Source organism: Ambystoma mexicanum, chromosome 1q, assembly GCF_040938575.1.
Source record: "Ambystoma mexicanum isolate Mex_15411 chromosome 1q, UKY_AmexF1_1, whole genome shotgun sequence".
Lineage (NCBI taxonomy): Eukaryota > Metazoa > Chordata > Amphibia > Caudata > Ambystomatidae > Ambystoma > Ambystoma mexicanum.
In genome coordinates this window covers 808,268,249-808,294,383 of record NC_090922.1, presented here as the reverse complement: position 1 = coordinate 808,294,383, position 26,135 = coordinate 808,268,249, and the positions used below count along the sequence as shown (strand labels likewise).

Sequence of the window (26,135 nt, the reverse complement as noted above, 5' to 3'; positions counted from 1 at the left end):
GACGTCCCCTTTCGATTCTCAAAAGACAAGATGCAATACTCCGGGTTACCACTGGATGTCGGACTATATGCACAGCATGTGATTCTAAGCAGATTAACAAACATCACAAAAGAGATTACAGGGAGACAACTCCCGCTCACCCTGAAGGTAGTGTTACTGGGCAGAGGTGGAGGACGTGTACGCAGCATCCGGCAACACAGCAAAGCTCACCACATATCTACTAATGATGGCTAGGATGGGAGGCGGGGGGGGGGGGGGATTTGGAGAACTAGGGGGACATCAATGATTAAAGTTATATTTGAAGGGGGGTGTGGCTAGGCAGCCATGGAATAGGCTGCACTCATACTGGGCTCCCCGTATCCGTCAAGCGATCCGACCGAAGCGCATGCTTGCAAACTTCAGGAACCGGCACAAAGTTGCCAGATGCCGTATGAAACAAAGCGGATCCCATCGGGGGTAGTTTTGTGCAGCTGAGACAGATAAAACAAAAGTTATGGACAGCTGAAGTTCAGGACAACAACCGAAGGACTGTACCCAAAATGGCCGTCGTCCCCAAATAAAGGAGCCTGGGTGAGCAATGATAGTGCAGGGACAAAGAAGTGACGCTTCCGTGAAACCAGAGCCTTTCCCAGACGTGCCGACTACAATAATTAATGAGGAAAAGGCGTGGCGTGCACGCGGACAACTGGATGCCAGTATAGAATAAGCATCGGCATAGATACGCAGCAACAGCTTCCCCGAGGAAGCTGTGGAACGGGAAGCACACCGCTGTAGAAGCGTACACATAAACAGACAAGTGACCTGTATCCCCCCGCGACGTGGGCACTGCAAGTGGCAGATCCGTGCGGGCCAGGGTACTGTGGAGTGCGGTCTGCGACTACGGGGTGCGGCTGGCATTGTTGGTACGACGAGGCTAAACAAGCGCAAGGCTGATGCCCGCCCGAGACGTGCTGAAGCGCGAAAAGAAAGTTGCCTCCGGCAGACTGCAGGAATCAGACATAATAGCAAACGAGGCACTGCGGATTGATACATCCTACGAGGCGGAGCCTGCAAAGTCTCGTTCAATAAATAAACAGTAATATTGTTGCACGTCACTTAGGCGAATAATGGCCATACCATTTGACAAACGGTGCACTTAGATGCCAGCAGACTAACTCCTGGGGAATAAAAGCTTGGGGGCATGGCCCAAGGGCTCCAACAGCATGTAAGCAAAGTGCGTGGATGCGGAGACAGGCTCAGCATATAAACAAAAACCCTAGCGGCACATAACATTGGTTAAATTACGCTGGTGCAATGAGAAAAGGCACCAGCTCAGCCCCAACTCATGCACATGGGAAATAAGCAGTGAGGCCCCAGATGGGAAGCAAAGACGCTGAGCGACACCCCAGTCAAGACAAGAAATAAGCACACGTCCCAATAACTGGTAGAGCTATAACCCGGTGAGACAGGGTGCTAGGAGTAATACAGCAAGGGGCCTGCGGAGAGATGCAACCGAAAAATCCCAGGAAATTGCCCTGAGAGGGCGGGGATGCCAGTGGAGCGCAACACCAATGTACTCCCAAAAACGGCACTAAGTGACACTGAGGGCAAACAAAAACCAATATGTGTGAGTGATTATTACTACCTCAAAGAGACACCCAACCTGGCTCACACTGCATGTGCCTAAGCAACCTGACCACAGGGGGAGGTGTTGGCGAACACATGGCCACAATAATTATGTGCAGAAAGTAATACGTGGGAGTCTACAATCCACCTGAATAACAATTTCAAGTGCCATAACAAATGTAGGCTGGAAGACAGAGACCCCAACGACTGAAACAACAACAGTCAGTAGCACTGAGCCGGAGCCAGACACGTGTGCAGGCTGGCATTATGTCGGTGAAAGGTCTAAGAGCCAAGACCAAACAACCCACAATGGGTGTCTTTGCGAAAACGCAGAGGACCCCTACAACATCGACGCAGAGCACGGTCACGACTCCTGTGGAAGAAGCCCCAGATCCTGGAGGCTATAACAGAGTTGAGCACTAAATGGGGCGCGGCAACGGCGGACCTACGAACAGCCCTAGAGAACAAAATTGATGCGGTGGGAACTGAACCTACCCTGTTACGGCAAGATGTCAGGGCACTGGCTGAGAGAACGAGTGGTCTGGAAAGTGCAGTAAAGACCAATACAGATGTTAGCACAAATAATGCAAAGGAAGTTCATGTGCTCAAACAGCAGGTTGCCATCCTCGAAAATCGGGTCGAAGAAGCGGAAGGAAGGGCGAGAAGAAATAACATACAGGTGGTCGGCCTGCCGGAGGGGAGGGGGTGGGGGGGGCCAAGACCCTACAAACTACGTGGAGAACATGATCCTCCAGGAGATAGGAGCAGACAAGTTTTCGGAGGGGTTCACGGTGGAGCGGGCGAGACCGATTAGCGCGAGGATCTTGAATTATAGAGACAGAGAGAAGATCCTGGAATATTTTCGTAAAGGCGGAACAATAAAGAGAGCATCCACCAACATCACAGCATACCCAGATTACATGAAGCCGGTGCAGAGGAAGAGATACAGCTACGTGGCCGTCAAGAGGAGGCTGCGAGCAGCAGACATCAAGTACATGCTTGAGGTTGAAGGTGCTACATGAGAGCAGAGAGCTTTTTTTTATAGTCCTGAGGAGGTGGTGACGTGGCTGGACCTGCAAGGCTGCCCGGAACAAGAAGTGGACCGTGACCAGCAGGAACGTAACAACTGAAGAACTTGTGCCACGGATATTGAGGGGGTAAGTGGGAGGGTGATACTGATTATACCGGGAAAGTGGAACCGGTTGAACACTGAATAGCATTCGGGCCTTGGGCTCGGCATGGACTGGAATATAGCAGGTAAAACGTAATGGGAAGCCGCATAGCGTTAATATAGAAGTGTAATAAATTGGAAGATGGGAGCAACAGGATGCAAGCAACCCACCCCGAAATACTAATAGCCAAGTGGCCACTAGGGCGACTTCACCCTACTGAGCCCCGAGCATAGGCTTGTGCTGGACAGGGCTAGATGTGGGGGTGCCTGAGATCCAGGAATGAAGGTGGGCAGCAGTTGGGGAGAGTGTGGTTGGGGAAGGGATGGGTGGGGGGAGGGAGGCGGGAAGTTTGGTGTGTACATAGTTATGGGGAGTTTAAACAAGAGCCTACATGGAAGAGCCAAAGGGTTGTATCTGCATTGCGTTGGGGGGGGGGGGGGGTAGGGGAGTATTAACGAGCTATGGGAGATCTCAAGAAGATAATAACGTGGAATGTCAGGGGGCTTAACAGTTATATGAAGAGGAATAAGGTCATTATGTATTTGAGAACGCAAAAGATAGATATTGCACTATTACAGGAGACGCATCTGACGCGGGAAAAGATGGGAGTTAGTTGGGGGGAAAAATGGAAAGGGATTGTGGTGGGTTCGTCATACTCTGCCTACGCTAGAGGAGTGCTTGTCTGGGTGGCGCTGCACGTCCCGTTCCAGCTGATACAGGAAGTGGCAGAAACTGATGGGAGGTTGGTTATATTGAAAGGGCTGGTGGAGAATAAAGAGGTATGCATTGTAAATACGTATGCCCCCAATCAGAACACGGCGGCATACTTCAGAACTCTGTGCACCAACCTTAGTATGTGTGTGGGTAGTGCAGTGATTTGGGGCGGGGATTTCAATTATGTAATGAATCCCAAGGTAGACTGATCGGATGGCAGGGTTGATAGGCCCACCCCAGCGGCTAAAGCATTGCAGATGCTGCTAGACGATTTTGGCTTGGTAGATGTGTGGAGAACAAAACATCCTAATGGGAAGCAATACTCGCACTACTCAGCCCCGCAACAGCTACACACGAGACTGGATTAGGTCTTCGCCATGCCAGATGAAATGACAGAGATTACTCAAATAGAATATAAGGCGAGGGTCCTCTCGGATCACTGGCCCCTGGTCCTCGGGTGGCAATACTGCCCCTTCCCTCACCCCCCGGCACGGATTCCGACATGGCGCCTCCGAGCAGAGGCACTGAAAGATCCAGTCTTAAGAGAGGATATAAGAGATGAGATTACTATTTCGAAGTGAATACTGGTAGTGTTGACTCGGCGGGTACACTATGGGAAGCCTTTAAGGTGGTGATGCGGGGGGTTGCCATAGCTAAGTCAAAGGGCCTGCAGGGCGGGGTCCTGGCTGACCTACAAAGAGCAGAAGATGACCTAGAAAGAGCATTAAGAAACGGCAGAGTGGATACGGAGCTAGTACTTAAACTACAACAGCAGTATGCGTAACACTGGGAAAGGCTTGCAACCTCAATTATAAAAAGTATGTAGAGAGACAGCATGCAGGAGGGGATAAAACGGGCCGGCTCTTAGCGTGGCTATACAAGAGCGAAACCCGTAGGCCCCCGATTAGGACAATAACTAGAGAAGATGGTGAGGTAGTGGACACCCAAGAAGGGGTCAACAAGGAATTTGCAGATTATTTTAGGGTGCTATACGAGGACAAGGAGGGGGGGCAGTCAAGAGGCGATAACCGAAACACTAGAAGATATAGGACTGCCCAAGATAAGTGAAGAGGTAAGAGAAGAGCTTGATGCACCAATTACCTTGGAGGAGGTTGTGAGCCACCTACCTACCAGTAAGACCCCAGGAGCAGATGGGTTCCCTAGTGAATTTTATAAAGTATACAGAGAGGAAGTGCTCCTCCCCCCCCAATGCTAGAAATGCTTAACGAAGTGTTTGAGGTGGGAAGGTTGCCGGAGTCACTCAGAGAAGCGATCATAATACCGCTCCCCAAGCCCAACAAACCAGGGCATAGTTGTGGCTCCTACAGGCCTTTGTCGATGCTGAACCAGGACAGCAAGATATTGACGGCTGTCCTGGCAAACAGATTGCCAAGAGTAAGTAGCAAATTTATCCACCCAGACCAAACGGGCTATGTCCCGAATAGGCATATAACCCACAACCACAGGCGACTTCATATTGTCCATCTAGACGCAGTAAAAGCTTTCGACTCGGTTAAGTGGCCATGGCTGTTGGCAGCCCTGGGAGGGTACGGAGTAGGGCCGGGTTACATCAGGTGGGCGAAAATGCTGTACAGTGAGCCGTTAGCCAGAGTTCGAACAGGATCAGTGATATCCGAGAGATGGCAAGTTAGTAGATGCACCAGGCAGGGGTGCCCTTGGTCCCTGATGCTTTACATTCTAGCCCTGGAGCCCCTAGCAATATACCTCAGGCAACGATACGATAGGTATTGAAGTGGGGGGCTGAGGGGGCGACACCTAATATCCTTATATGCGGATTATCTGTTATTATACTTGAAATACCCGGAAGAAAATCTCCAATATATTCTGGAAGTGATGGAGGTCTGCGGTGCTGTCCGGCATAGCGGTGAATCCCCAAAAATCTAGCATATTCCCGCTAGGTAGCTATAAGTGAACCCCTGTGGAAAGGTTAGCAGTGTTACAAATACCATGGGTGGTTAGGTATTTCCGTTACCTTGGAATAGACGTGTATCACACGGCAGAGGAGGAACATGAGCACAACACCGAGATAGCCATTGAGAAAATCTGGAAATACATGAAGTTTTGGGAGAAGTTGCCCCTAGCAGTGATGGGACGGGGGGCAATGCTTAAGATGGTGGTCCTGCCTAGGCTTCTACATTATTTTAGTAATATCCCACATATGATACCCAAGAAGTTTTTTGCTAAACTGAACAGTATGTGTAGGGACTTCCTGTGACATGGTACCCGGAATAGCGTGGCGCTATGGAAGTTGCAGAACTTCTATGAAAAGGGGTGTATTAAACTACCCAATTTCGGTCTACTATGTAGCAGGTCAACTACAATATGTGGCCAAGTGGCTCTCCGATGAAGCGACCCCTGAACATAGGTTGTTTGGGCAGGACTGTACCCCGTTTTATTTAAGGGAAATGATCTGGTTGCCCGAGTCAGAAATGAAGGAGCACCCTGGGATGATGCTTGGGTGGAGATTATGATGTCGAGCATCCCGGATGATGGAGGACCCATTCCCATGTTCCCTGCAGGTACCGCGGATTGCTTTAGCAGGAGGAGACAAGCAGTCGAGGGCGATTATCAGGACCTACTGGGAATCGGTGGGGCTGGTAACTTTAGGGGACATTTGGCAAGAGGGGACCATTAGGGATTTTGAAGAACTTGGGGAGGAGGCGGGATTACATACGGGCCAATATGTTACGTATCATAGGATAGTTCAGAAAATTCGGAAAACGTGGCCTGAAACAGTATTAACAGAGGAACCAGACGCTATTACGGGGGTAATATATGACATATCGGAGGGAGGGCATGATATTTCTAGATTGTATGAGACGGTGATGTCCAGCGTTGGGAAAGAATTGACACATCTGAGACTGGATTGGGAAGCGGAGGCCCACATGGGAGATGGGATGTGGGAACGTGCCCTGGGATATCACAAGAAGCTGTCAAGAAATGCCAGACTAAAACAAATACAGCTGTATGTAACGTATAGAGCATATACGACCCCTCTGAGGATATCCAAGTTCGGAAACGCTGGGCGACAGGCATGTCCTAAGTGCGACATGGAAAAAGCTGACATGACACATATGTTTTGGTCATGTCCAGTAATTGAGTGTTTCTGGGGTTAAGTGGCACAAAAACTGGCAGAGAAGGGGGTCATGCTCGTCATAGACACTGCCTGGGCCTGCTTGCTGGGAGGGTTCCCCAGACCACGGAAACTAAAACATGTTGGGAAACTGAAAGATTTGACATACGTGCTCGCAAAACGGAGGATTGCCATGGGATGGAAGAAGTGTCACAAGCCACGGGTGGAGGTATGGTGGAAGGAGTTGCAGAAATGGGCAGAGGCTAAGACGATGGTATGGCAAGAGACGAGCAGCATGAGCAGGGAGGAAGAGGTGGACACCCTGATGGCATGGAAATTATTAACAGCAGTACTGTTTGGATCTATATCGGATCCAACAGAATCCGAGGGAAGTGATACCCTGCCACACGTAGCAGATACTGAATGTGAAGAACAAATAGGCTCATAAAGGAGGGTGGGACTGGGGGAGCAGTGGCCAAAAAAAAGAAACAAAATGGTGTTTAATGGAACTGTTGTAAATTGAACTGCGTGTTGGGTTTGAATAAAATTAATAAACATCTTTTAAAAAAATATATATATATTTGAAAGTTGGACTGGACTAGATAATTGGACCACCACAAACACAATGATGAACTTTGGCGGGCTCAACGAAGCAGAACATCGAATATGAGGTGTATTAAAATAACCATGCCATTACTATCTTGGCGCTTGAAAAATGAAAAATAAAGTTTAAAATAAAAGAAAAAAAACGAATTTAAGTAGTCAATTTCACTTCACTGCTCTTGGAAACAGTAGAAGGTATTTAAACCTTTGGGAAACCTGGAAGACTTGCCTGTGCCACTGCACTGAAGGTGCAGTGTGTCACAATGTAAATAAATGATGCAGTTAAAAGAAACAGTGTTCAAATCAATGAAAAATACGAGAGTGGGAAAAAGGTGTCTCTCCAGGATAACAATTAAAAGTCCAGTAAAAAGAGCTGGGTGTCTCTAAGGTAGAAGTGAATTAGCACATTTCTGAGAATTATCCCCAACACGTTCACACAACAAACACTCTGCATAGGAAGATTGCAACATGTTACTTTACCTGCACAGCCCACTACCAAGTAAGGCACCTGCTCATCATCCGAGGATCTTGCATACAAAATTAAACGCCCTAGGCCTACAACAACACCCATGAATCCGCCTGCAAGTGTGAAGGCCATCTGGAACAAGATGGCTGGCTCCCATAGGGACATGCAACACTGCCTCCCTGATTCAGTCCCGCCGGGGCATCCAACGCCTCAGTGTTGCCCATAATCAGCCCACTGTGGTCCAGTTAGGACTGGCTATCCACTGGGAACTACATTAAATAAAGCTAGCATGACAAGATGCAGAACAGACTTAAAAACCCAGGTTTAGGTGCCAGGCTTTTCCGCATTATACCATGCAAGTTGGAACAAGCCATTCCCATACGTTCCGTTACCAACACCATTACTTTTCATACTACCTTGAACAGCTCAATTATCGCAACACTTTAGGACACCTTTTGCAGAACGAATGGCCCACTAATGACATATGTGCCTGCTGATAAGCAGGCACATATGCTAACAGAAAACCTTTGCCTGCTGTAGCCCTCCCTCACTGTTCTTAGCATCTATTTCTCACTTCCCCATTCTCTCATCTTTCCAACGCTCATTTATTTCCTCCAACAGACTACCATCTGGATAAGCCTGGTGGGGTCACAGCACAACACAGACAAACATCAACAAATCTGAAAATACTACCGTGGAGATTTGGTGCATATACCAGTGTGACAGGCGCACCTATGAAAATAATAGGGTTCGAGGTAGTGAATATCACAAGTACATGCCATTGCTCACATAAAAGATATCATGCAGAATAAATTTCACAATGAAGTCAACCCCTTGGCCCACACTTTGCAATATAACCTTAATAAAATGCCAAACAAAGCAACTTCTACAATTGTATTACCTCACAGCTGAACTTTTGACGGTTCTTGTTCCCAGCAGTTCGGATTTCATAGCTTGGAGTAACTTTCTTTTTACCGCACCAGGCATACAAAAAGTTCTTGACATCACCCATGGTGGCTAGAGAAGGGAGCCGTACAACGCTTGCTTGAAACCTGGAGATAAAAAGAAACACCATCCATTATGAGTGCCAATAGAAGCCTCTTTGGATTTGCATCACATGGGGGTTGAAGTTGTAGAGACTCACATGCCCAATACAAATGCACTTTAGCCAATTTGTCTGCATCGGACATGTTGAAAAGGGGTGGTTTCACCAAGGTGGCACTCCAAAAATAAAGATTAACGTGGATTGAATTTTCAATTAACCATATTCTACAATAGAGTATTGTTTTTTTGTTAGGCACATACAAGAAATAAATTCAACTTCAAAGCACTCACAGGGCAGCAGGGAGGAAACATGAGATAGTAGTACAATTAAATACAAAAAAATGTTTTTAAAAAAAGAATACAGCGAGGAAGGGACAGCCGAACCTACTATGCCTTGCCAGTATTCAGAACGTGCAAGTGCAGGAAAGAAGAGGGCAGTGGGGTAGGTGCTGTGGTGTCCGTGCTTGAGGTGAGCCACAGATGAAGTGCAAGGTATGTTAAGTGCTATGCGGCCAAGTGCCGCGTTGGTGAAGGAAAAGGAAAAGAACTGAAATAGAAGGGAAAGGACAGAAACATGTTGGTAGAGCTGTGGGTTATAAAGGGCCTTTAACACCTGAAAAAAACAACCCTACGGCAATGTGATCTTTGTCACCTTGGATGTGTGATGAAAGATTGAAAGATGAATTAGACAGCCTGTCAAGTCTTCGCATCGGTAAGCTTGGAGGACTATTAAAAAGATGACAGTGTGCGCATTTGCCTCTACCTTTATCAGCAAAGGCGCAGAATAAGGAAATGCGGGAGTGTTGGAGGAAAGACATGGACGACCAATATTTAACACAGTTAATGTTTAAGTATATTTATACCATGCACTATCACCAGTGGAGTGGTCCCCTGGCGGATCTGAAAAGGAAAGGGGGTGGGATGGGTTAGTAAGGGCGAGTGGGGAAAAAGAGCAAGAGAGCTTTGATGTGCCGTTTGCAGCCTCCATTCGGTTAACACCAGTTGCTGAGTTTAGGTGTGCTTTTCAGTTGGTAGCCGTCATGTTTTGTTGTGCAAAGCTGTGTGTGTGTAAGTTTTGTGATGTAGTGAAGTGTGTGTAGTTTGTAGTGCTTTGGAGGTGTGGTTGTGTAGAGTGTGAGAAGTGTATGCAGAGGGGTGAGATTGTTTAGTGGGGTTGGTTAGTGGCATCGCTATTTAGAAGTGACGCATTCTAATCTTCACTATTCTGTCTAGAATTGGTGCAAGCTGACCTTCAAAATTCTATCTGGATGTGATGCGGGCTAGTATAATTCTGTCTAGATGCGACGCAATGCTCATCATCAGTTCCATCCCCAACATGGTGCAGGCCAATATTCACAATCCCCACTAGTTGAGAAGCTGGTTAGTATTAACAGCTTGGTGTGCTATGTTCTGAGGGTAGGTGGAGTGGCAGGTCTTCCCAAGTACAGTGATTGTTCTACTCCCCACCCATGCAACACCCACTTTGATGGGTCGCTGCTGGTTGACAGCTGGCGCTGGCCTTGCCTTGTGACACCTGGAGACACTGTCTGGGGCTGCTGCTGTAGGAGCCGCCCTTTGCCTGAGGAGCACTTAGCCACAGGAGGCTGCCTTAGGGGGGTGTTGTTAAGAGCCTGCCTCCTGGAGAAAGGGAGCCAAACACAGACAAGGGGCAGGCGAGAGGTCACAGGTGCGGCAGAGAAAGGGAAACAACCCAGAAGGCAAGTGGAAATGGCTGCAGGGGGGCAAGGGAAAAACACACCTGACTATTCCAACCAATTGCAAGGGGCGGTGGGGGTGGGGACTAGGAGAAAGCCAGACACAAAAGGACTACACCCCAGGGACTGCACTCTAGATGCAGGCCAGCATAGAAAACAGGGTGAGAAGCCACAGAAACCCACCAGAATAGCGCACACACACTGGTAAAAAAAATAAAAAAATTTAGAACTCAAACTCCTCCACTAGAGCACATGAACGGCCAAAAACAGATTACAATCAATGAACAACTACTCACTGAGCACCAACCAGCTCCCAAGGCTGCTTCCAAAGTGGTTTCCCTAGCAGATCCTTCGAGAGTTGTGCCAACACCTTAGCTTTCCCCAATTTACTAAGATACTGCATCATATGGTAATTACAAAATTTTAACTTTGATATAGTCAAAACCAAATTGTGGTGGGTGGAATGTTATCGATCAAGTGTAGCCAAAGTTCTGGGCAAGTTTCGAAAAACCATTTTCTTTCTGCCTCCTGCGCCATTACAGAAGAGGAAACTCATATGCAAATCAGACTATCCAGCCCCAAAACTGAATCCAGTCCAAACTGCGAGGTTACGACCTTCAGCACATGAAAAGCACATACGTTTGTCCCACTGGATGTCAAACTCTGGAGCCCTGCAAAACTCACAAGCTCTATGGGATTGCCAAAGCAGTGCCAACAAATGCAATTCAAGGCAAAAAAATAAGTGGTGCATAGCAATGTAATTCTGTAGGTGTGCTTAGTGACTGTAGCAAAGCTAGCTATTTAAGTGACCCTGTTCAAGCAAAGCACAGCTTTCCCTGCATTCCTCCGTTCACTGCAAAAGAGGCTAATGGAGAGCGGAGCAGGAATCACCTCCTCCACTGTAAGTGCCAAATGCCTGTGTGGGAGTCCTAGGCAAGATTTTTTTTCTCAAATAATTGCACACCAAAGTAATTGGGATGATATTTATTAGGCAAACTATACCCTGTATGGCAAAGACCAGTATGTGTGTCTTTACTACAAAAAAAAAAAGCTGTCCTGCAATTCCATACATAACATTTTACATAATGCATAATGAAAGTATTGCTTCTGACACTGCATTGTCTTCATGCTTTCCAGTTAAGTTTAGGTTAGTGTATCTACATCTCAGAGTGTTTTATATTTAATTATGTTCGATTTCACTGGCTGGATGCAGTGGCCTGGGCGTAGCTCTGATTTCGATCCTTAACTGCTGGGTGCCCTTCCTGCCCATCTGCTGGGGACAGGACTTCCATCCTAGGGCTGTTCTCTGGGTGGTTTTACCGCATTTTACAGTAGTGTCCTACCAAGGCATTCCATCTTTGGAAGCTGCCATCGCCCAGAAAGGTGTTAGGACTCCCCAATCCTGCCATATTTGCTTGCCTAGGTCGTCTAGTCACCACCACTGGTGTCCTGTTGGTGTATGTACGTCTGTGTCTATTTTACCTTACACTAGGTGAAGGGGGAATCTCCCCCCCCCCCCCCCGACCTAGTTTTCTCTTTATGGGCGACATTTATATGACTCTCATAGTGCATGGTTTAAGTTCTAGTTTCCTACAACTTTTGGGCTTAGGCTAGGTTGCCCCTTTGGGCTCCCCTGTTAATTCTTCGTTTCTTTTTTTTTGTTTAAAAAAACAAATAAAAAACAAAAAGGTACTTGGGTGAACTACTGTTCCCCAGTAGTAAAGAGGGATTTTAATCCCCTTTACATTTGGTATAAGTGAGCCAGCAACCCCCACCTTATGTGGAGTGCTGGGGAGATCCATTGTATCCCCTTTCTTACTTACCTGGTAACATTGTGATGCAATTGCAAGTTTCCCTGAATGGCTGGTGGCAGTGCAAATACTTTTATGACTTTAGTCTTAAATTCAGCCTCGGTAGTGCACAGAAGGGTCGCCATTTTGCCAAAAATGGTGGGCTCCTTTTTGCACTATTTGTGTGCTTGCCCTGCCATTCTAGGCGGGAACAACCTCAACGGAAATGTTGGATTCCCCGCCCAGGCTTGTCTGAAGACAAGAAGCGAGGGAGAAGTCCAAAAACTCTGCAGCCATTAGTCTTCCACCTTGCCTGAAAGGAACCAACACCCAGCGGGAGGCTGACTGTCCCAATTGGACAGCCAGCCCGCTGCTTGCTGTGAAATGCAGGTAGAGATTGCAGAAGTTGTGCTGTAGTTCCTAATAAATACTTTGCACCTGGAAGCTGCTGATAAGTCGAAGATGACCACTAGAGCTGAAACCAAAGAGGAAGATTAAGAAAAGACAGCTCTAGCGATTTTCAGCAACCTGGAGTGCCTGATGTAACCCTTCCATCCAATAGACCTGGGGAACCCGAACGCAACTACTCCTACCCAGAGGCTGATGATATCCACTAGTCTTACGAAGACTTGCATTTCGAGCCTTCGCACAACGTGCTGCGACCATGTGGGGCTAGGACAGAGTCATTGTGCGGTGCACGTCTTCAAATTCTGAATCTCGCTGCTATTGGTTGTTTTATATAGCGCAACGCACCCTAGCGTATCTGGGCACATTACAAGACGGCTTAGAATCAATTACGGTAAATACATACAGACAGCTTACAATCAATCATGGTAGATTGATACAAAATAGAGGATTAGAGGGAGAACAAAAATGAATACATAAAATATATACATACAAACACAAATGACGGTTAATGCAAAGGCTAGTCAGCAGAGCTACTATGACAATAGCAGTAGGGCAGATGCGGTAAAGGATTTACAGAAGTCGAGGGGCAAGTGCATTTTCAAGAGAAAGGAGACGTGGGTAGCTTCTGGTACTCTACACGCTTGGGTAAGGAGCGTCGTTCATGGAAAGACATTTTTTGGCGTTAGACCTAAATCTTAGGAAGGTCTTTTCGGTGCGCAGATGAAGGGGGGGGGGGGGCATTCCAGGCTTGGGCTGCTTGAACAGGGAAGCTATTGCCGTCAGCTCTTTTCAGGTTGAATCGTGGAACTGAGATGCAAAAGGAGCCGACTGACTCTAGATGAGGTTTTCATGGTGATTTTCTCTTTCAAGTACAGTGGTGCAACATTGAGGCATTTAAGTGTAATGGAAACAAATTTGTAGTGGATCCTGTCCTTAATGGAAATCCATTTGTGATTCCTTCTAGTTTCAGAAATCCCTCTCCTTGGGATGCTCAAAGCTGTTCTGAGAGCATTATTTTGTAAAGTTTGTTCAGTACTTGTTTATTTGCTCCTGCATAAAGTGCGTTGCAGTAATCAAGTTGACAAGAATAATGCTCTCGCTAGTATGATGCAGCTGTTCGTAGAAAGGGATGGTTTACACACGCATTAGCTTACATGTGTAGGCAGTAGACAAGGTCGCCGCATTAACTTGCTTCCTGAGATTCAAGGTGGAATCTAGGTAGAAGCCTAGGGTTTTCGTTTCCATGGCAGTTTTAATGATCTTACGGTCAATGTTAAAGGATGAATACTGGGTGTCTAGTTTGTTCATGTTGGTAGGGCACCTAGGATTAGGATTTCAGTCTCATCATTCAGGCAGAGGCTGTTGGCTGCCATCCATGCCTGGATGATTAGGTAGATTTTGTTTAGAAGGGCAAGGTCCAGGTCGTAGCTCCCCGATAGAGCTAAGAGTATCTGGGTGTCATCTGCATAGTGTAGATGACACCCAAATGATCAATTTGTCAAATAGAGGCTTAGTAAATACATTGTACATAGTTGGAGACAGGAACCTTGCGGCACTCCACATGTAATGGGGACTGGGTCCACATCTATTGCTTAGAAAGGATTTGATCCAGTCTGCAGCCTCTTGAGAGAAGTTTGCTGCTGACGACAGGTTTTCACAGAGTATGTTATGGTCCATCAAATCAAAGGCAGCAGAGAGGTCTAACAGGAGGAGTAGTGCACATTGTCTATTATCTTTCAATTGATCTATTTGCATTTTCAGATCGATCAATGCAGTTTCAGTTCCGTGGAGAGGCCTGAAACCTGATGGTCTAAGCCCTAGGAGATTATGAGCCTCTATGTAATGCTGGATTTGAATGTATGCCGCTTTATCGATTATTTTAAGTAAGAAGGCTACAGTTGTTATAGGCCTATAATTTGTTGGGATAGTGTGGTCAAGTGTAGCCTTCTTTAGTAAAAGGTAGAACCCAAAACGTCTGAGGTTTGAAGGTACCTGGCATGTCCTAAAGGTGGCGTTTATTAGTGATAAATGGGGAAAGGTCTCTGGCCGCTTCTTTAATTATTAGTGCCGGGCATATGTCACCTTGGCATCGATGGTTTCAAGGAAGCAATGATTTTTTCAACCCCCGTCGTGGTAACGGGCAAATTTGAATTCTTGGAGCTTGTTAAGGGCTGTTTTTTTAGTGGTTTCTGGGCCATCTCTGAGCTAGCAATGTTAAGTCATGTAGTTGCCATTTTGTTTTGTAGGGTGGCAATTTTGTTGGCGAGAGCATTTTGAATGTCTGTGCACCATTCTTTGTTTTTTGGGGTAGGAGTCGTCAGGGACCATGGGCGATTCTAGTTCCCTCAGGATTACAAATAATTCCTTTGTACTGGAGCCGACATTCTGAATCCTTTCGTTATAGGTTTCTTGTTTAATCCCGATAATCTCAGCTTTGTAGTTAGCAGATATTTCAATTACTTTGTCTTTGTTTTCTTTTGAAGGTAGGTTCTTCCATTTTTCTTACCCAAGGGCTTTCAACTGAGGGGTGAACCAGGTGTTGAGGTGAACTTTAGGCTTACTGTTTCAAAGCTTAAGTGGGGCAATGGAGTCTAAGGCTTCGGTCATGGTGTTAAATCTATCAGTTCTTCTGGGTCTTGCGATTTAGTTCAGTTCAAGGTAGGGAATCAGGCTAGGCATCAACTTATCAGTAGTGAAATCACGTTCTAGTGGGATGGGGAGGCGCAATAGTTTTAGATTGAATAGCTGGCCGATTGGCGCACCTGGTAAAGGAAATGAGGGAATGGTCGGTCTATGTCTGGGGTTCAATGGCAGTGATGGAAGTAACAAAGTTGTGGTCGACCAGTCTAGTGTTCTTTCCTTCTCATGGGCGAGTTGGCCAATTCTTTGCGTGAAATCTAGTTCCGTTAGTGAGTCCGCAAGTAGTTTAGCTGCATGATCATTAGGGTCTAGGAATCCCAAGTTAAAATCACATAGCACCAAGATGTGCGAGTTAGGTTTGGTGTTGTCCGAGAGTATGGTGATGTCCTCCTCGAAGGACCCGATGGGGCCAGGAGGTCTGTATATTAAGTGGATGGTTAAGGTGCTACTGTGAGAAGTTCACAGGACTTGACTAGAGGGATGGTGGTTATTCTGAGCGCTAGGCTAGCCTTTGCGATGAAGGCAACCCCACCACCTTTGGATGGGTCTCCGTCAGCTCTTGGTGGCATCCTACTGGACCTCCAGACACTTTGAGCCCTTGAAGTCCCCACACCAGAGTGCTGGACAAGAGTAGCGATGAGAATCCGACCGGCAATATTCTGGCTCCTGAAAAGGGCACCAGAAACCACAGAGCCGAATCCAGCAGTGAAGAAACTTGCTTTGAGCCTTCCCGTTGATCCCTGCTGCAAAATCACTTCCAGTATACTGCCTTCAGTCTTCATGACAAGGAATTCATCTCATCGACCGGGTTTCTGGTTGAAGACATCCTGCTGTAATCTCCTCTTCTGAGCCGAGGTACTTTATTGGCTTGGGTACTTACCTTAAGCCGGATGATTCCTGTGTAGCTTTTGGGGGGCGATTCATGCGATTGGGAACCCTCAAATCCAGTTCACCAAGGCCCACTGCTGGAATCCCTGAAGGGGGTCTGCAACTCTAGTTGTACTGGTAACTGCCCCAGACATAGGAGTTGTTACACAAGTTCTTACTTAACTTAGAATGTGCTCTGAGTTTGAAGAGTTATTGCTTACCTTAATCTGCGTTTCACTGATCTGAAAAGCCAGTGTTAAGAGGTCTTAACTAGTTTAATAGAAGGTTATCAATGAAGTTTTAGGTTCAAACTGTGTTAGTCTTGTAACCATGGGTTGTGCCTCCCCCTGAACCTGCTTAAAGCATTTCCAAAATAGTCACAGGGTTCGTTACTGTGAAACACTTAGTTGGGGTCCATTGTCTGAAGTTGCTGTAGTTGCTCTTGCGCCTTGACTGTCCGATTGAGCACGGCAGTGTCATGCTTCTAGGTTCTTTCATCCAACCTGGATGCGATCAGCTCGGCTCACTGGGCTGTGCGTTTCTCCTCTTCCGTCTCGTGTCCTGCACCTCTACACCCCACAAGAAACTTCCTGAGGCGCATTTGAGAACTACGAAGGATTTCTGAAGGCGACAGTGTTAAGAGGGCTGGGGGGGTGAGGGGCACGGCATATCACTATGTAGTAGATTGTGGGATACAGGTCCTTTGGGCAACATTCGTAATTGGTTTGGCATTCTGTTTTGTTCAGATTCACACCAGCAGTAACTTACCCAGTGGTTGCGCTATGTCCATTGCTAGAGCGTCTGCCTGTACAACAGAAGTCTTGTCCGTTAAGTTAAGCTGGCTCTCAATACAATGTGGTTGAAAGGGAAGACTCTCCTACATGTTTAACTGTGGGCAGCAATCGTGTGCAGGAGGTTATGTCTAGAGTGCCCCGACGAGAAGACAGCGTCTCCAGAAAAGAAGAGGGTCAGTGGAGCTAGAAGCAGTCCCCATTCAGAAGTATCTTGTTGGTCCATTTGATCTGGTCCTAGTCAACCCGGCAACTCTGCCCAAATGCCATTGGCCTTGAGGGAGGTCTTGCATTGCCCGTCAAGCAGCATGGACGCTGTGATTGTTGAGGCTATGATGCAGCTATGTCCTGAAAATAAGGTGGAAGAGCAAACTGGCATTATATTACCATGTGCAATGCCACATAGGTTTGCCTCCCCTGAGCCTCCCGACCCACTGTAACCAGATACCATATTTTCTTTTTTCATTAAAAATAACTCCAGCCAGCTCCAAGCGCTTACCTCGTGCCCAGTCCCCATCCTCCCACTTCCCCCAGCCGTGATTGGCTACCACGGAGTCCTGAAGGTGTCCCAAATCTAGGTGCTGCTATTGCATGATCTCTCAGTAGACTTCCCGCTATCTTAGTCTTATGTGCCTAGACCCAGATACCTTCGGCCCTAGCACTTGTGACGTGCAGCTACTCTGACACCCATATCGCTCACCTGCTGCGCCACTCCATCCCACAACCATGACCAACTCTCCTCCACCCCTGATGGGGATACCACAACAAAGAACGCCCGTCCGCCCCCACAACCCTGCCCCTTCTGCATCACATCCACCCCCCCATACGCCCAACAAACCATAATTCACCACACCCAGAGCATTTCCTCCATACTAGCGCCTTCTTTCACGAACCCCCCTGCATGCCACATCTGGTCTCCACCTCCTACCCCTGCACTTCAACACCCATACACTCCAACAGCCCTCGCCCATCCCCCAATAACCATTCCAACGCCAAGATCAGGGGAGCACTCTGGCACACCAAACGCCACACAGCTCCTACCCTAAACCCACACATTTCAGCCCATCTAGCCTCCTCGCCCTCCTGCCCCCAGTCATCTATTGATAACTAGCCCCTACTCCTATTGAGATCAGCCACCCCCCACTGCAGCCCTCCCACTTGTGTAGACCTCCACACCAACAGAGTCCACACTCCACCAACACGGACTCCATCCACGCAGTCCCCACCACCACTCCAATGAAAACCCAGCATCTCTTGACAGCGTGTTTCCCTCAAGGACAACCGCACCCCACAAACTCTGCAAAGCTTGGCACCTACCCCTCTTCATGTGAAAAACCCCTTCGCCCTACCACCCACAGCCCATTATCCCCCACCCTCAGCTCCTGCTTGACGCTCGACCCCAGACCTCCCCCTTCAAACCCTTTCCTCAAAGTAGCAGGTCTTGTCCTTTCTAAAACAGTTGCTTTATCCAACAAACCGCGGAAGTGTGACCGGCCGTCTCCATCAACTCTCCATACCTCACGACTTATCGGTCAAACCTCCCATCCTTTCCCACCCCTGCCATCAGACCCTCCCCTCCGGTCTCTCCCAGTCTCCACGCCCTTGATCTCAACCTCTCACCCAGTACACCTAGACCCCTAGCGCCCTCCAGACTTGAACCACAAACTTGCCCGACACCACATGTGTACCACTCCCTCCCCCGATCTCTTGCATACCTACCACCACTCTTCCTCCTCCCCATTGACCTAACACACTCAACCCCCCCCTCAAAGAGCACCTGCGTCCCGAACCCCACTACCACCCCTCAGTCAGTCTCAGCCAACCAGACTGATCCGACCACACCTCCCATCGCAACGGCTGACACCTTACCCCCCCCTGCATTCCAATCCAACCGATCGCTCCCAGGAGTGTCAAAAAACCACCTCGCCACATGAAGTCACATGCCTCCTTATCAATGCCTGCGCTGTGGCAAGAAACAGACAGCATCTTTGACCTCTTGTCCTCTGAAAATCCGGACCTCATTTTCTTTGCTGAAACTTGGTTCTCAGACGATTTAGCACCAGTTGCGCACGCAGCTTTAATCACTAATCACTAATCTGGGGCTGCATTTGCACCTAGTCTGGCTATAATGTTTATGGCATATTTTGAGGACAAGTATGTACTCAGTGACACCAACCCTTTCACCACACAGGTGTAAAAAAAAAAAAAAAAAAGGGTACAGATACAGACTTATTTTCATTTGGAAAGTAACATTGAATCACCAGGAGACTTTTTAACATATCTAAATAGTCTACATGATACCATTACTTTCACCATGGAATATGACTATCATTCCATTATTTTTTTGGATTTACAGATTACAACCAATATGGGCCATCTCTCATGCTCACTATATAAGAAGACCACAGACATGAATACTACGCTACATTTCTCCAGCTTTCACCCCAGATCATTGAAGGAAAATCTGCCGTATAGTCAGTTTCTGAGACTTAGAACGAATTGTACCGAAATTATGGATTACTATACATATGCCAATAAATTAGCTGGAGACCTGAGAGAGCGGGGATATCCCAGGAAGTTGGTAAAAAAATAAAAATGCCCTTAAAAAGCTCCAGGTTCACAACAAGGGAAAGTCTCCTGGTATCAAAGATCCATAACTCAGCACAGGACAGAATACGCTGTGTTACTACATATAGCACAGAGTCCTTTGCAGTAAAAAAGGCCTTAATGAAATATTGGCCTATGATCTCCACCCGCCTACCGAATATAGGGAGGCCCTTGTTTGCTTTCAGAAGAAGATCAAGGAACGATCAAGGAATTTACGAGATCAGTTGGTACACGCAAGATCCGATCAGAGGACAAATGCAAGCCAGCAAACTTTGCGTCCAGTTGTGGGACATTTCCCCTGTGGCAACTGTAGGGCTTGCAAATTCATGAGCAAAACAACGCATTTTCAAATTGGTACAAAGAAATGGGACATACGATTTATGTCCAATTGTAAGACAAGTAATGTGATCTACCGTACTGAATGTCCTTGTGGACTTCAATACGTAGGCCAAACTACCCGCTCCATTTCCACCAGGATCGGAGAACATCGCTTGAGGATCAGATGTAGAAATCATGCAGCCCCGATGGCAACACTTTTTGGAATTACAACACTCCCCAGACGATCTCAAGTAGTGGGTGATTGATGTGGAAAAAAAACAGCTTTAGTGTACAAAAAACATTGTTATATAAGGAGGCTAGATGGAGCCATCACCTTGAGACCTTGGATAGAACAAAGGGTCTAAATGAGGCGATAGCATCCCGGTTTTTTTAGGGCTAGAGCCCGTTTTCTGATATGCATTATAACCATATACAGCTTTGGCTGCATTGCATAGTATTTATCAGCAGCAGTAGTTGCAGTTTTGTCTTCAACCTAAGTTAACCTGGCGCTAGAGAGCTCTGTGGTACGATTCATGCCCTTCTCTATTGCCGGATATGATTCCCATGACAACCCCCAGTCAATTTAGGAAGTACTCATTACAGCTGTGCAGGAGCGCAACCACGTCTGTGCTTTTTCACCCCTTGGTAAGACATTCAGCTTCTTAAACTAGTCGCTCATTAACTTTGGGGTTTTCATACACGGGTATAGCGGCACACAGTACGGTACTACATACTTTTCTAATTTAGATGGGATCGAGCTGCCCTACGAGCCAAGAAGCCACTATCCCAAGCTGCTGATATTTCGAGCCCCAGCGCCCAAGGTGCTTCCGGCTTTTTCAAGCTGCAGCCACAGATTTATCAACAGAAGCTCCAGCGAATGTATATGATGGCACAATGTAGTGCATTATAAAGGTAGGCTTTTAGGCTTTATTACGCCACCCTTTCTAATGCGCACACATGCAAGTGAATCTACCTTCTTGTGATCTTGTGTATTCTAATACGCCTACTGGTATACATATATTTTTCTCCTATTTTACATAGAGGTGCGTTCATGCACACGTGAGCACAGCGGTGCGACTGGTATCATTAAACCATGCACCTTACATTTAAGACTTCATCTACAGATGGCAAACTGACTCAACAGACATGTTTCTGTAGTGCATATTTTTGATTGAGACAATATATGCATGAAACACGTTATGATCTCTTTAGGCTGTTTATGTATGGGTGATGGCTTGCACTACCCGTTTCTGGACTTCACTAGACTCATACCACGCCGGAACTCACAATTAACCATCTAAAGGGTTCAGTGGTTCACTTACTGCCATATTTTCTAGGTTCGCATCTCCTTTTTAATTCACAGCTTATGTCTTTCGGGTTCTAATGCATTTAGGATATCTAATCTTCAGGTATATTAACGTAGACTTACACCTGATATGCTATAGTTAATGCCACCTGAGCGGATAGCCCTGCTTTGAACACACATGCATGCCTAAAGAGTCACGGCACTTGCACAATGAAGTGCTACATTATTTTTTCGTTAACATAGCTTTTTGTTTTTTACCTCAGTGGTCATGGCTATTACTGGTCCTGAGGAAGGCGGGGAAACATCTTGAAGCCACCGAAACATAGATCACCCGTACCTCCTGATCTAGTCATGTATGAGTGCAACACCAATCAGGATCTTTCCCGGTGTCACACGTAGACCCCTAGTTTAGTTACCCATGGATACAATTTTCGAATTTATTGGAAAACAATTGGTAAATCTTTCTGAAAAGATATAGTTGAGACCTTGAGTCTAGTTGCCTACGGACTCAACCTTGTAAGCAATTGGGACAATGACTTTTGAAAAATTTTGTTGAATTGAAACGTAGCTGTAATTGAGAACACTACTCAGTCAATACTTAGGATAGTATGTACCTAAGTGTATGGAGATCCGTTTGTGTTTGGGAATACTAATTGGAAACAATTTGTTGTTTATTCTTTTGAACATTTGTTCAAAAATATCAGGATAATTTCTTAGGTTATCATCATTTCTATGCATGTAAATTGTGTATAGGATCCTTTATTTTATTGTCTAAACTGTATATATTTTGCTTCTTGAATTTTTTCTGTTTGTATTGTATGCAGTGTTAAATTGGGGTTTGAAGTTTATAAATCTTGTGTATTGTGAATAAATAAGTTATTCTGGAAATCATTCAAAAGAATTGAGTGCGGTTGGGCCCTTAGGCCCCAAGGGACTGATATCAGGACATAGGGATATGTGCTAATAAAAATATAGATCTAGGAGCTCTTTATTTAATAGGGAGTCTAGATTAATATATTTCACCAGTTAAGAGACATATAGACCCTCTGTGCTATGTCCCTTACATTGTGGAGACAACCCATAATTAATATGAATGTTGATTGAGTTGTGAGGCTCATGCACGTCAGGACAAAACCCTGTTCTTTTTTGTAGATCATCGCTCATCTCCAACAGACCTTCCAGAGGTGGCGGAGTAGCAATCCTCATTTCTCCATCTCACTCACCAAAACCCAGACATGCAATACTAACTGAATACCTTGCTACTATCAACACTCACAGCTCCCTAATCATATACAGACCCCCTGACAGACATTTTGCCAACAATCTAACTCACTAGCTACCATTCAAGTAAATCACCCAACACTCACTACAGGGCGGATTTCAACATCTGGTTCGATGTGTCCAACAACCCCATGACCAAACCCCTGGTCGACAGTCTAGAGGCACTCAACCTCTCCTGACATACCACAGGTCCAACCCACTCTGGTGGCCACACCCTTGATGCGATCTTCAGCTCCTATGACCTAATCTCTATCTAGTCCCAAACCTCTTCTCTGGACAAACCACTCTGCCATCCTTTTCTGTCCACACAGCAGCCCCTCCACCCATTGCTTTCTCTACCCTCACACATGATCACAAATGCTGTAACAAAGCCAAGGTGCTCCCTGACCTAGCTGAAGCCCTGTTACACAGTCTCCCAGCACTGCCGACCTCAGATAGACCATTGACCATTGAAACCTTTGATTCCAGGCTTAAAGAATCACTACTTCCTCACCTCTGGCATCTTTCCTAAGGCCTTTAAAATAGCCATGCCAAACCGCTTCTTTAAAAAAAAAAAAAATAAATAAATAAATAAATAAAAAGGCATCTCTCGGCACCCTTGACCCCAAGATTTACAGGCCATCTCTACACCAGATTCCTGGCAAATCTCATTGACCGCGCTGCATACTGTCAGCTCAACCATTCCTAGAATACAACAAACTACTCGACCCGCTCAATCAGGCTTCAGGCTGTGCCATGGAACAGAAACCACCCTGATCTCGATCTGGGGCAATCTCAAGGTCTCTGCCGACTCAGATGGTTGTGCAGCGCTGGCTCTCCTTGATCCATCGGCCACCTTTGACACAGTTCTATCCTCCTTGACCGTCTCTACTCCTTAGGAATCCAAGGCACGGCACTCAAATGGATTGCCTCCTTCCTCACAACAACAAACCAAATTGCTTATGTCTCAACGGCTCGCACTGTGAACACTGGAGTACCCCAAGACGCCCGCCCCTCCGCTCTCCTTTTCAACCTGTATCTGACCACTCTACTAGGAATCATCTGCGGGCACCTGACCTGCTACAACTACGCTGACGATACCCAAATTATCCTAAGAATTCCCAAAACAAGCTCCAGCCCACGTCCTGATCTTGAAGCTTTCCTCAGATATTGACCCATGAATGCCAAGAAACCACCTCCTTCTGAACCCAGATAAAAGAGCATGGTGTGCGGCAATACTGCCCTTCACCGGCAACCACGCCCAACCCTGTACCCCCTCCAAAATGACTCTGGCTTACCCCTCCCCATCAGATCAATAATGTATCAAAATCCTATCACTACCACTCCTAAAACGCATTTTCCCTTACCTCACCTATCCCAACAGACTTGCCGTTATTATGCCCATGGTTATGTCGAGACTGGACTATGCCAACTCCCTATACCTGGGTGCACCGACATCCCACCTTAAACTCTTATCACACTAGCAGCACAAATATTGGTGCATCCAAGCACCCTATACTAGCCTACTCTCTCAACTGACCTGGACTACGGTCCCAAAGGGTGTTCAACCCCACAAACCCTTTGAGATCATACCAATGATATATGGCGCTATATAAATGCCCAATAACAAGATCTAGGATTTGAATTGAATCTGCCTTTTGGCAACTGGGTGGACTCCTTCAAGGAGATTATCTCACATGCCTGCACGGACAAGATTAACTTTAGCCTGCGTCACATATAGATAGAAATGGGAATGTGCCACACTTGAATGAAACTGAAGGATGACAAGTGCCACACTTGGATGGAATAGTGAATGATAGCGGGCATCACACCTTGACACAATTGCAAGGACAGCAATGCCAACTAACTAATGCACTAACAACTTCAGCCCTCTGCATACACCTCTCAAAACTCTAACCAAACACAATCACAAGCCTAAATACAGCAATCCGCACAAACTTCACTACATTGCAACAAACCACTAAGACTTGCACAACAGCACGCAACAACTACCGACCGTAAAACACCCCAAGCCCCGCCAACGGACTCACCGGGCTGAGGCTGCCAACAGCACATCACTGCTCTCTTGCACTTTTCCAGCTTATTCCCACTAACCAACCCCCCCCTGCCACCCCCCCTGCCGCCCCCTCCTCCCTTTTTCAGAGCAGCCAGAGGACCACTCCTGTGGTGATAGTGTGCGGTACAAATATCCTATAACAAAGCTCGGCAACGCGATTTGAGAGAGCCAGATGCCAATAGGATGGATAAGGCATGTCAAACCTATATGACCGAGTACCAGTGAGGAAAACTCCCCAAATGAGATAAAAGTATCCCAGTCCAACAGCAAGTTCCCTAGACGTGGGTTCTGCTGAGGAAGAGTGGCTTTTGTACCACCACATAAGACTAAAAAGCAGGCCAATCCTTCGCCAAGAATGGTTGTGGCTTCTCATGGTAGGGATTTTGCGTCATGAAATTGAGAAAGCCTGCAATATCTGATATCTCTCAAAGAGCTTGCTATGGACTGTAGGAAGATTATTATCAGCAATGCTGAAAATCAGGAGCTAGTGGAAACTATAGAGGCGCTCAGGAACAAGGTCTTGTTTTGGCTTAATTCTAAAGTGGGTCCTGGTCTGGTTGCGTAAGAGGAGAGGGTTTTAGACTTTTGCAACGGATTGATATTAAAGAATTGTGCACCGGTCAAAGCATCCTTTTTTTCATTTTTGAGCTTATGCAACAGCCTGACCAATGTATCAATGTTGAGACTGATTTTCTATACTCTGGCCTGGTGGACAGATGTATAGAAGGCCAACCTGTATAGGGACAGGGACAACTATGGGAGCTGTAGCCAAACCAGTTCAAGGTAGCAAGGCGTGTGGTCTAGGCCAAGTCTTAAGAGGTGGTGAGCTTGTAAAGGGTCAACAATGAAGCAGTCAAGGAATACTCAGTTCTAAAAAATAAAAAAAAATAAAAAAAAAAAAGATTTTTATATATATATATATATAAAAAAAGAATCCAGATTAATAATTGCACTACTAGTCACAGATTCAATCCAAACTTCAAGAGTCCATCCCAAAAATGGATGGGGCCTTGTGACCAAATGTTCAGCAACGTTCCACATAGTATGGGAGGCTGGTAAAAATTACGGTAGGGTCTCTGAGGTCCAGTGAACAGTTTAAATGGTTAGGGGACAAGTTAACCTAGCTAACAAACGTGATCCCAACTTTTGGAGCGATTGTGTGAACAAGCATGGGCAAAGCTAAAAGAATCTAAATGTTTCTGAAAGGTTACCAAAGGGGAGTTAGGGGAGCAGGTAAGTATCCCTGTAACTCGCCTCCTGTACTAGAGTCTTCACAGGACTTGGCAGGTCGATTAAAGAAGGTCCAAGGTCGCTTTTCCTGCCATTAGTGTTAGCCCTGGATTCCTAGGGGTTGCAGGTTTGAGCAGTTCTCAGGTTGTGGACTATGGCTGGTGCAAGGTCTTGCAATTACTCGATGCAGGGACCCTCTCAAGGCAGGAATGGTCGCAGGTAAGCAGTTTGACGACAGCCACTGATGCTTGCTGCAGTCAGATTTTCCCTCCTATCTCTGGTTCCCTTGATGCTAGGACCGCAACATTTTTCTCAGAGAAGTCTTGCTGAACAAGCTGAGGATTCCCAAGTTCCAGGCCTCAACTCGGAACAGTGACGTCTGCAGCACGTACCCCAAACTGAGCTGGTCAGCCACAGGGCTGTCCTGG

The 26,135-nt window shown here is 46.6% G+C and overlaps 1 protein-coding gene across 1 annotated transcript in view; it reads right to left on the bottom strand.

Annotated features, from left to right (window-relative positions):
* The window catches only part of DHX9 (DExH-box helicase 9), a 745,262-nt gene that overhangs the window by 690,473 nt on the left and 28,654 nt on the right, over nucleotides 1-26,135 (bottom strand). The window contains exon 2 of the mRNA XM_069641409.1: nucleotides 8,556-8,706. Coding sequence (XP_069497510.1) covers nucleotides 8,556-8,666 — 111 coding nt within the window. The 5' untranslated portion in view covers nucleotides 8,667-8,706. The remainder of the gene's footprint in view (nucleotides 1-8,555; nucleotides 8,707-26,135) is intronic.